The 12,037-nt window shown below is 43.1% G+C and overlaps 1 protein-coding gene across 5 annotated transcripts in view; it reads left to right on the top strand.

Moving 5' to 3' along the window:
• dlgap3 (discs, large (Drosophila) homolog-associated protein 3) overlaps positions 1-12,037 on the top strand; it is an 87,211-nt gene that overhangs the window by 62,235 nt on the left and 12,939 nt on the right. For 4 of the 5 annotated variants that reach the window (XM_086013738.1, XM_086013742.1, XM_086013741.1 and 1 more), the window contains 4 exons: positions 4,126-5,297; positions 9,988-10,193; positions 10,840-10,942; positions 11,016-11,232. In XM_086013738.1, the coding sequence (XP_085869864.1) occupies positions 4,200-5,297; positions 9,988-10,193; positions 10,840-10,942; positions 11,016-11,232 (1,624 nt within the window). In that variant the 5' untranslated portion in view covers positions 4,126-4,199. Of the gene's footprint in view, positions 1-3,376; positions 5,298-9,987; positions 10,194-10,839; positions 10,943-11,015; positions 11,233-12,037 lie in introns of those variants that run through there. The other variant, XM_086013740.1, reaches the window with a different exon arrangement.

The raw sequence follows: 12,037 nt of genomic DNA on the forward strand, positions 1-12,037 counted from the left end.
GCTACAATTATTTAAGCTGCTCATGCACTTACACTCTCAAATGTATCAACATATCAGCATGGAGCTCAAGGTTCATTGTAACTGTGGTCCAACAAACCCCGTATTCGGGGACACAATGCTCTCTGCCATGCAGCATTAGCCATTTCACTGAAAGCCAAGGCAGCAGCTGGCTTGTGATTATCCGCTATTGTCTGAACTTGCTGCCTCGCACCACAAAACAAGACAATCAGCTTTAAAAAATGTTACATTTTCAACCTATATGGCAAGCATTTTTATGGCCAAGCAAACCTAAATACCATGCAGAACTCTTCAATTCAAACGGCAGTTATGCGATAGGTACAAAACTATCTGCAGTCCCTGCCGATACATGCTCAGACCAGTAGTTTGGAAAATCAATAGAAAGTTACTATCAGTAGAGTTCAAACAAAACGTGTAGCAATATGTTGTACTTTGAACCCGGCTAAATCACAGAAATCATCAAACGTCTAAAGCAAAACGTGCAAAAGTCAAAAGATCTGCAATTCCCATAACCCTGCTAAGATCATTCAAACATTTCCACCCAGTCCTTCACTCACAGCAATTTGGCCTTCAGTATCTTACCCAAGGATACTTCAACTGGCCCTCCCCGTTCCTCAAGGTTTGAGCCTGACACTTTCAGAGTGACCACTACTCACTAGAAGGGGGAGAAATTAATAGAGTAGTCAAGGTCTTGAAGTTAGAAGTACCGTCCGTACATCAGTGGTGTGAGACACCCCTTGACCCATGCTCTCGTGAAGACAGCAAAGAGCGGGTCGACTCAGCTGTTAGCAAAGTGGGTCAGAGCAGCTGGCATGATCGCATGAATATGTAATGAAAAGAGCTCCAGAGCAAAGCCTCTGCAACAGTCAGGTTGATGGTAAGCAGTGTTAAACATCAGCGGCATGACAGCATGTTGTTGACTCCCCACTGAATAGTTGTTGCTTCAAATACAGGGAGAGGACTAATAAAGCTGCATTGTGGATGGATATGCAACCATCAAAGGCATTTTTATTCCTTGGAGCACTTGGGCTAGAGTCAGTACAAGCCAACACTGGTACGCTAAAAGCAATAGGGGCAGATACATTAAATACACATAGAATTGCCAAAACACATTTTCCACAGAGTAGAAATATGCCGTTTGTTAGCAGACAGACTCTTTCATTAGCGAGAAGTTTCATTTCATGGTTATGTTACACTTTTCCTGCCATCTCCGTTACCTTTTTGTGGTGGCTTCACAAAAACACAAAAAGCAATAGAGAAGCTGTTGTTGTTGTATTGTAGCTCTACTCCAAATTGGACCACATTTGGGGTTCAACTTTGGGGCTTCCACTGTGGTACTGTAGGCAAATAAAACTAAAGAATAAATCACACAGAACACAAGTGAGACATCATGTTGGAAAAAATATTGAGCTAGGTGTTCAACTTCATCAATCTTGGTCTAGACGAGGGATGGGCAACTCCAGTTCACAAGAGCTGGTATCCTGGATGATATGTCTCCCTGCTCCAACACAACTGATTCAAATAATCAGGATCATTATCCAGCTTCTGCAGGACTTACTGATGAGCTGATTTGAATCAGGTGTGTTGGAGCAGGGAGACATAAAACATTCAGGATACTGGCCCTCGAGGACCGGAATTGCCCACCCCTGCTCTATGCTGTGCGACTCCAGTCCTGAAGGTGGCAGCAATGTACAATATAGAGTGATTGACAACAGCCAAACCAAAAAGATTGTTTTTCTGTCTTATATTGAATCCATTCCTCTTGTTTCTAAAGTGTGTGTCCTCAGAATCGTGGGTGAGCTGGAGCCTATCAAAGCTGACTTTGGGCGAGAGGCAATGTGCACCCTGGACTAGTCTCCAGCCAACCACAGGGCACGTGGAGTACAAGGAGAAAACCCACAAGCATGAGTAGAAGCGAGAAACTAGTTGGAACCAAGATTACAACTGTGAGGCAGACACAGCTTTTAAGTGGAATCAGTTCTCAACACAATATATGGCGAAAGTAGTCATTTAACTTTCAGTCGTGAGTATGAGGACAGCAAAATAAAGACTGTAAGGAAGCCTGATCTGTAAACATTGAGAAAGACCGATGGCAGGTGAAGGTGTGAGGAAAGAAAACAAGCATTTGCTAAAAGGCAGAGAACCAGATGGGCATATTAAGGAGAGGACTGTGGCATGGGACAGTCAGGATGAATGGAAGTAGGTCAGTAGGAAAGACGGTGGAACAGGTGCCATGCGGTGAAAGAAATAATGGGAATTGAAGCACTTTCTCTCCTGGCTTTGTCTTTGGGTTATGTGTGCACAAGCCACAATGATTGGCAGCTCCTGTAGCCAGCAGCCTGTCACAAAGCCACAGACGTCTTGATAAACACAACATGGTTTAATTTACTCCTTCAGGCAGAATGGCACTGTGCACTTGTCATCTATTCATAGAGAAACACCCACAAATAAGGCACGCTGCCAATTACAATTCAAAAGGTATGTTTGGTGTAGTCCATCTGCTTTTCTATATTTAAGTTAAATAGAAACAGGTCAGTCTTTCTTTCATTTTATTCTCTGTCCATGTCTCTGTATTAGACACATGAATGAGGGTTAACCTTCTTAGTGACACCTCTCATTTAGCCAATCAAAACCAGCAGGCCCCACTCTATACTGCATGATTATCTCTCATGTGTGCACGAACACGAGTACACGCATGCTAACCGAGTCCCACGCTGCTGAGCCAATCTAACTCTAATTACATTTGAAAATGACGCGAGGTGCATGTGTGCAGGAGTTAGAGAGGACAGTGATAAATAGAGAGGTGATTATATCAACTACAGTCAATAAAGTCGATTTAGATCCATTTGGAATGTAATCACCAGTTGTTGAGTATTTGGTAACAACTGCAGTGGAACCTCTAAGCATGAAGACAATCCATTCTGTGATGCTGGTTGACTTCCAAGCGAGACATTTTCCCATATGAAAGAATGTCATTATCTCCATCCTGATACTTTTGCTTACAGCATCCACTGATGTGGAAAAAAAGTTGAGTCATGTCGTAGCTGCAGCTTGTTCAAGTTGATTGATTTTACTTTCTGCAATTGTTTTGTTTTTCCACCATGTCCGACACCATGATATACCAGGTAATTGCAAGGACGCAAACGGAAGATATATATATATATATATATATATATATATATATATATATATATATATATATATATATATATATAAACCAAAAACACATCCACATCCACCGCCTCACCAGGATGCAGCTGATCAATAAACACGCCGTTTGCCTCCGCTGTAAATCATGTACGTGTAAATGTGCCAGGACCCCCTGTGGGCATGGATGGAGGAATGAGGCAGACAACACTGGAGTGCAAGAATGATGTATATAACAATAAAGAACACAGGGAGGACATAAGAAGGGGAACATGCTCCATGGAAGAGCTGAGGAAGAAAGCAAAGACTCTACTCTTGATTTATCAGCCCAGCAGCCATTGAGATAAATGAGAGAGGAAGAGATCTGTCTGTGGTTGCTATGTGCAGTCTGTCAGATGATGGGTTTTTTTAAGGAACAATGAAGAGAACAGCAATAAATATGTTAATCAGAAAAAAAAAACAGTTTCTACTTTCAATTCATTAAGCCACTTCACAAATGACATAAAGCAATCTGCACATCAATCGTCAGTCTATTGCCTTTATGGTGATTTATTTGTGTGTCACGAATGGGAAAATGCAATATGTTATTTTTCAGACATACTACTTACTCAGGGGGCCATTAGAAAAAAATATTGAGTTTCTGTTGTAGACACACTTCGAAGCATGTGTATTTTCATTGTTACAAGCATTTACTTCTTACCGTATACAAGGAAAGTCAATTGGAACATACAACTGGCTTGAGTTACACAATTACACATTTATGGTACACATCAATTTAATATAGCCTACAATAGCTAATTAGAACAAATTGAAATCCTTCACTAGTGGTCAAACAGATGTAGAGCAGCCGGTGAATTTTCAATTGCTTTATTGAACGAAGGTAACAAAATGAACCCAAGCGCATATGACGCTGAGTCACTCAACACAGCATACTTGACAATTGTCCTTGTTTGCCTGCAGGTGAGACCTGTGCAGCCCTGTCACGCCCACAGCGCCCCCTTTCTGCCCGGACGGCCCACCACGCCCCGGTGCATATGAAAGGGTACCATGTCAGCCGCAGCTTATCCCAGCATTCCTCTGGTGGTGGCGGAGGAGGTCCCTGTCACTGCCCACCTGAGGACTGTGATGGCCCTGGCAGAGACTACTACCACGGTCATAACGACGGTCACTACTACCCTCCGGGAGGTCCGGCTGAGGCTTTGGCGCTGGAGAGGCACCATTCCCACTCCCATTCTCACAGCCACTCAGGTGGAGGCACCTTCCCTCGCTCGCACCCCAGCCAGCATCAGCCTCTGCAGTCGTTTGACTCATGTGAGGAATGCTTGTCGTCAGGTCACGGAGGGAAGATGCATCGCATCCCTCCAAACCTGATGGATCAGTTTGAAAAGCAGGTACCCTTCCACCCTGATGGCTTCCACACACTGCAATATCAGCGCACCACTAGCGGCGGAGCAGAGCAGCGCAGCGAGAGCCCCTCACGTATTCGCCACCTGGTTAACTCGGTGCAACGTCTCTTTGCCAAGTCCCATTCTTTGGAGGCCCCTTCCAAACGGGAGTACAACGGTACAAGAGGAGGCGGGGACTACCGAGGCGAGAGAGGAGGGGGTCACAGGAGTGGAGGGGAGGACGGCGGGGGTCACTACTCCGGCCACCAGTCTCGTTCTGCTCGAAGGAACAAGTCTCGAGAGCGCAGTAAGAGCGGGGACTCTCGGCACGAGTCGGGCAGACGACACCGAAGCAGGACAGCCGGTTGGTGGAGCTCGGATGACAACTTGGACAGCGACAGCAGTTTCCTGGTGAGTGGCGGAAGGAGAGGATACCCCAGCGGGCACGAGAGTCTGGATGCAGCCATCCAGGAGCTCACCATGAAGAGGCCCAAAGAGCGAGGCGGTGGGCCGGGGCCTGCAGAGTGCATGGCCTGTACCACCATTGCACTGGTAGGAAGCGAAGGAGGCGGACACCACGGTCACACAGGTCACTCTGGTCACTCCCTGAAAAGGAGCACGTGGTCGGCCATGACAGTCAGTCAAGCCAGGGAGGTGTATCCTTCTCGGGGGGGAGGAGGTAGCTATGAGAAAGCTCTGGTTCCCGTTGAGAACAAACTGAAGGAGAGGACTCTACATTATTTGCAGGTGAGTGCAGGCCCTTATGTTTGTGTGTGTATATGACACCAAATGTCTAGTAAGCCATTGGAAAATGATCTGTGCAATGACACGTTATTTAAGAACAGATAAGATAAGATAAGAAGGGCTATATTGATCCCACAGTGGGGACATTTTCAGCGTTGCAGCAGCAAAGGTATAGGTCACACAGAGACGGCGGCATTATGTAGCCGTTAATGTATAACATTAACAGCAAACATTCAGAATCAAACCTATGTAAATATATGCAGTAACCATGTGTATATACACGTGTATATACACACCAACATACATCTACATATAAAGTATGAAGACAAAACTGTGTTTTATGATTTCTCAGCAATCTGTTCAGGCAAAACGTGTCAACTGTAGATTTGAAACGTACGCTGTTCTTAGTCTCGAGTAAGATGATGGATTGGATCTCAAAGGCAATTTTCCATTAGCATGAGAAGCAGCACCAGTAAAAATGCGTGAAGGCAGTAGACTCATGTTGATGCGCTCCACCAAACCAGCCTGAATTTCAAAGTAATGTTTAGCTCTAACAAAGGGAGATAAAGAAAAAAGGACCCGGAAGTGACGTCAGTGGTTTGAAAATAATAAGATGCTGTCAGGTCTCAGCAGGGTCGTAGTCACTCACTCGACTCATTGTGCACAACCCAATAAACTCTATAGGTTGCATGCTTTTCAGATGCATGAAAGCAGAACACCTGCTGTGTGTAGGAAGTCAACTGGCTTTCACTCTCCTGAGAGCATGTACATCATTTTCTGGTTAGAGACAATTTTCCTGCTGGGTCTGAAGCCCTGAACAGGATAAGGGTAGAATATGGATGTGCATCAAGACCTTATCATAGGTAATAAGCAGTGCTAGTAACTACATTTAACATTATTAAATGAAAAAAAAGGAATATGGCTCATTTTTCAGCGAGGCTCTGATACTTTAAATTGTTTTATCATCACAAATATGCACATTTATTTATGCAATGTAATTGCCTATGTGTGCAATTCAGGAGGTGTACACAGCGTTCAATGTGGTCATACAGTATATAAAGAAGTCTTTGAGAGCCTTGCGTGCATGAATAACAGAACTTATTTTTGTGCGCAAAAATTCTGATTGTCATGAAAGGACACGCACACATTTATGCTCTCAAATCTCCAGCTGTGTTCCTGCAAAACAGCAGGTAGCCACGGTAGTCCCTGGTGCTTGGCCAACTTTCATCATTCAGCCACAGCTGAGGGCTGCTGATACAAAGCGAGAGTGTGCATTTAGACAAGCCTATGAAGTCTGACACATTGATGCAGGGCCTCAGACCATCAGGATCAGTTCAAGTTTGAAGACTTGTTAATCACAACAGTCAAGTTTTATATAAAAAATAATGTATGTTTGATAATATGATGACTTGCTTTGTCTGTGTGCAACAATCCCCATACTTCCATCCATTTTCTAAGGGTTTTCTCAGGGTCACAGATGAGCTGGAGCCGATCCAGACTTTGGGCGAGAAGGCAGGGTACATCCTGGACTGGTCGCCGGTCATTATGCATGTTTTTAGAATGAGGGGGGAAGGCAGAGTACATGGACAAAATCAAAACAAGTACAATCTAAACTGAGTTCATGAAAGTGGAAAGAAACTACAGTCCATCCTGCATTGCCAACACTGACATGTCAAAACATGTCAGAATTCATTTTAACTTTAATGATTCAGTGTTTTGTTTTGCCACAATGTCTTAGTTACGTGGTTGCATTGGGAGGACCCACATGAAGGGAAGCAGGAGAACCAAGCCCGGGGATGCAGGTTGTACTGAACAAAAATAATATTAACAAAAACACTAGAGGAGGTACAGAGGAAAACTCTAAATAAAAAGAACTAACAAAGTTCTGAAAATACCAAAACTCAAAGTATCAACAAAACACCAGGAAAACAAAACACACACCACCAAAAGAACACAACATGACAGCAACAACAATCTGACATAACTGAAAGAAACCAGGAAACTAAATACAAGCGAACTGACGAGATAACCAGGAACACCTGGACAAGACACGTGTTGCCGGGGGAGATGACTGGAAGACACAAGGGACCAGGTTGACGAGCACAGGTGAAAACAAAAGACCTAACGAGCACGGCAGGACTAAATAAACTAGCCATAACAAGAAGAACAAGAATAAACCTAAATATAATCGATACAAACACAAATCATGACACCCATTCATTGTCATCAGAAACGTTAAACGTATTTCCATGTTGGCTTTGTGTTGGATAGACCACGGTAGACCTAACGTTAGCTGCAGGCTAGATATTATGTTTTGCTAAATTACTACAAGACAACCCAACCAAACATTTTATACAAAGTGTAATTGTGAGAAAATGCTTTCTATAAACCCAATGATGGGGAGTCTTTCCCTTTTGAAGCAGCTTCTACCAGGCAGTTTTGCGATCTACTTGATTTATCCTCCTCATCCACACTGGATACATTTTTTGGGGGTTCTTTTTACTGGTGTATCTGGGCGGCATCATTGGTTCAGTTCTTGTCAGTGATACTCACTTTTGTGCCAACCAAAAGTAGCCTGGTGCCTATTTTTTTTCAGTCATTACGAAATGGTCTGTGGGAAACTGAGCTGCAGCCATGCTATGGAATAAATTCTCCAGGAAAAAATATTCTGCTCTGGGTGACAATGATGTTGAAAAAGGTGTTCATGAAATTATCTCATCCCATTTGAATTATTTCTAGTGAAGTAATTCACTGATGCTGTTAATTTTTCTACTGTCAATTGTGGTAATTCAGTCGAACAACCATCCCAAAATGACGTACCACAAAGACCGATTGACTCCTTCCCTTAACGGTGCCTGAGCCCCTTTATTCTTATCTTGATCTGGTAATATGGAAAGACAAAAATGACAAGCTAGAGAAAGAGTGACACAAAGACAGATATAAAGTGTCAGGTACAATCATGGAGGCAAATATATGGGTGCCGAGATAGGAATCCAGGCTGAGGGAAGAGATAAAATGATGGCTGCTACAGGGGCATAACGAAATAAGAGGAGGAGCATGATGAGAGAATGGAAGCAATAGTGAAAGACCAGAGGGGTTGGCAGATTAGACCCCAAACATTTGAAATGATGACCTTAAAAATGGGCACTCGGGTGGATGCAAACACCTCAGGGCTAGAATAGTTCAGTTGTACCTAATGTTGTGGCCCGGAGTGTATGCTTTGCATAAGTTTCACAATGGGACCAGGTTAATGTAATTGTTTGTTTCATTGCTTGTTATCCGTATTCTGTGCCTTGTTATTGTCCTCATTCTTGATTGTGTGTTTGTTTTCTCATCAGATTCTCATTGCTTTGCCCATCTGTCTTCTCCCCCTGCTTTGATTCATTCTTTTCTTCTCTTTGTCTCTCACTTTCTCCTTTCATCACCTCATGCATCTGCCCGGGCATGTGCCACCCCTCATGTCTGTCTCTCTACGTTTGTGTCCGTCATTCGCTCTGCTTGGCTACCTGCCTCTCTTTGTTGCTGTCAGCTTGCGACTGATGCTTCCTTTTTTCTTTCTCGCGTATCAAGTGTTTCTCCAGCTGTCAGAGTTTCTCTCTTTCTGTAAGTCGCTGTCGCAGTCTTTGTAGCATCATCTCACCCTCTCTCTCACTCTCTCGCTCGTGGGCATGTGCAGCCCGATCTCAAAGGAATTAAGTAGGATTTCATATGAAAGGGTATTTTAGTTACATACCATAATTATAAAGGTGGGGGGCATGTTTTTCAAGGGTAACTGTCTTTATTAGATTAACCGCTTTGAAATAAGGGCTTAATACCGAACCAGAATATGATACTGAAGCTGTTGACCTTTAGTTTGTACAGAATGTATCCATTCCAGGACTCAAATATGAACCAAATGTGAACTTTTAAATATTGGACAATTCTGGTTTTAAGTAGTGTTCCAGCATTGCTAATTTTTGCACTTGTGCAGATCAAGTTATACAAGCAACAACTAATAGCCATCCATTTTCTATAATGGCAGTCTTCAGGGCTGGCGAGAACCTGAATCTTCCCCAGCAGACTTCCTTCAAAAATGCAGACTACAACTTGGAGTAGTTGCCAATTACCCATGCACTAATAGAAAAAACAAGCATTCACATAGTCATTGAGTGGGAACTGAATTTCCATCAGTCAAGCAAGTCAACCACAACACCATGAATGGTACAAGTAATGATAGTAAAACCTAAAAATAGAAAAGGCTGCTTTCGTTGTTATTTTTCTCTTAAAAATGCAAAAAGACATTGAGATTAACGTACTACCGAAATCAGCTGATGTTGTGCTACTTGGAACTTACTCCATTTTCCTTCGAATTGTCATGTTCTCAACATGTAATGGAGATAAACTTGTCATACAATTTCGTTAAATTTTCCTGAGATCAGGTTAGCATGAGACATGCATGTACTTGTGCGAGCACACTTGTGGATGTTTGTTTGACCTGCATGTCTACTACGTGCGTTTGTGTAACAGGGAACGAATTTTCACCGCAATAACAGAGAAGCAATATTGTCAATTACTCATCTGATCTTTGTTTAACCTAAGAAAAGACTCTGCCTTGCCATGTGTCAACAAGCTTGTACTCTACTCACAACCGTGGTATTGTCAGAGCCTTGGTAGATGCATTGTTGATTTTCAAGTGGATGTGATTGTGTCTCAGGTTCCTTCAGAAGACTGGGGGGGCGGATATGGTGGCACAGACAGTGGAGGTGAGATTCCCTGTCGTCGCATGCGCAGTGGCAGTTACATCAAGGCCATGGGCGATGATGACAGCGCCGATTCAGACAGCAGCCCCAAAGCCTCGCCTAAGTCCACCCTGATCGCTCAGAGGGATGCCTTCAGACGATCCATCAGCATGGATCAAAGGTCAAACTCCGCATGCGCAATGTTTAGCATAATACTGACACAGCACATTCCCGCTGCAATCTGTTTAGTCTGCTTTAGCCACTTGCTGTTTGGTTTTGCTGCTCTGCTGTTACTGAACTCAATTCTGGGATTTCTCTGTGACATTTACTGTATGATTGTCAGATTTAGAAAACGGTGTGAATCATAGTGATGATGAGATGAGGATTTTATTAGGAACAGTCCATAACGCATCAAAAGAATACATTACCTAAGGTCAGAAGAAGCTTTTTAAAAACTCTCTGATCAGCAATAGACTAGTGTGTTTCCAGAATCTGAGGATTTTTTAGATACTAACATCTTTGACAATTTGGTTTATTGTATGATTTGTTTTGCTTTCACAAATAAGCTAATAAACCATCACATAATTTAATTCATACAGTTCAACAATCAATGCTAATGTTCAAGTTATTTCCTGAAGCATATTTGTTAGCTGTGTTAGCTGCTATGTTAACTGGTCAAGAACAAACTTAGCTAAAGTATAGAAAGAAAAAGTATGATATTTATATGTCCATCCACGGTTAGAGCAATTAGCTTGATTGTGTAATTTCTGCTGAGTCATGTAGCTCAACTTTGGAATGACTCACTAGTTGGTTGTGTTTAACTTCAGGTATTCATGTAAGCAGTGCACGGACTCCTATACGAACAGCCGAACGACACCCAAGTCCCATGCGCGTTCGCGTAGTTACACTCGCTCGCTGACCAGCTCACAGGTAACAGTGACTGTGTGGTGATGTTGAGGACATGTTCTATTGAAACCTTGACTTATTTGGATCTCTACTTTAGTTGGGTGACACCCTGGACAGACAGTTTGAGGCCGTGTGCGAGACCATGTTCGGGGAAGTGGAGTCCCAAGCGGTTGAGGCTCTGGATCTCCCGGGGGTGTTCCGCACACGTAGCCATAGCTATGTCCGTGCCATCCAGGCCGGCTGTTCCCAGGACGACGACTGTCTCTCTGTATTTTCTATGTCTGGCCCCCAGGGGAGCATCAAGGCAGGAGCTGGTACGTTTCTGTGTAATTCACTCCAACAGGAGGACTGTGCCGGTGACGGTTGGGTGTAAATACATACATAATACCTTGGTTCCTTGATTTACAAACTGCTCTGTGGCCAAGCTCGTAACTCAGCATACCTATGTATCAAATCAATTTTCCGCATTTCAATGATTTGAAAAGCCATTAATATGTTAAATAATTTGACTAAAAAACATAAGACATAAGAGAATGTAAAGACATGATTTCACCAAGTGTAATTAAAACAAAAGTCACATGCAGGCTTTTAAGGGGTTTAGAGTTTATTTTGAAATGAATAAATTGTAGTTCTACCAGGTTCCATAAGCCATTGTATTCAACCTTAAAGGTTCTACTGTGCCTCAGGATTTTAGTATTATGTGTGTTTTCTCTGCATCTGTCTATGCACTCTTAATTACAAAGCTCAAATATCCAAAGCTAAGACAAGCAAATCTGACAGGATGAATTTAAGCCTCTGCAGTGTCGAGAGTCATCTTCTTCACCTGATAAACACAATCCCACCTTTGCTTACCACCACACATGCTTACCATATTTGAATGCATCTATTCAACAAAGCCGTTAAAGTGGTGGAAAAGACTGCGGAGGCAAGGGGAGGGTCGGAGGGACTCATTTTAATATCTCCAAGGAAACTGCTTCATCTTCTAAAGTGGTAGGCTTCAGCTTGCTTAACCCATTAAGGCCTAAAGCGCCTTTTTCAACAGCTCCCCAAAACCTATGGTCGCCTTTGGAATTACCCTTGAAAACCTGAAGTTCTCCCAGAAATTCAACACTTACAAAA

Source organism: Filicampus tigris, chromosome 18, assembly GCF_054856515.1.
Source record: "Filicampus tigris isolate MCC_2025a chromosome 18, RoL_Ftig_1.0, whole genome shotgun sequence".
Classification (NCBI taxonomy): Eukaryota; Metazoa; Chordata; class Actinopteri; order Syngnathiformes; family Syngnathidae; genus Filicampus; species Filicampus tigris.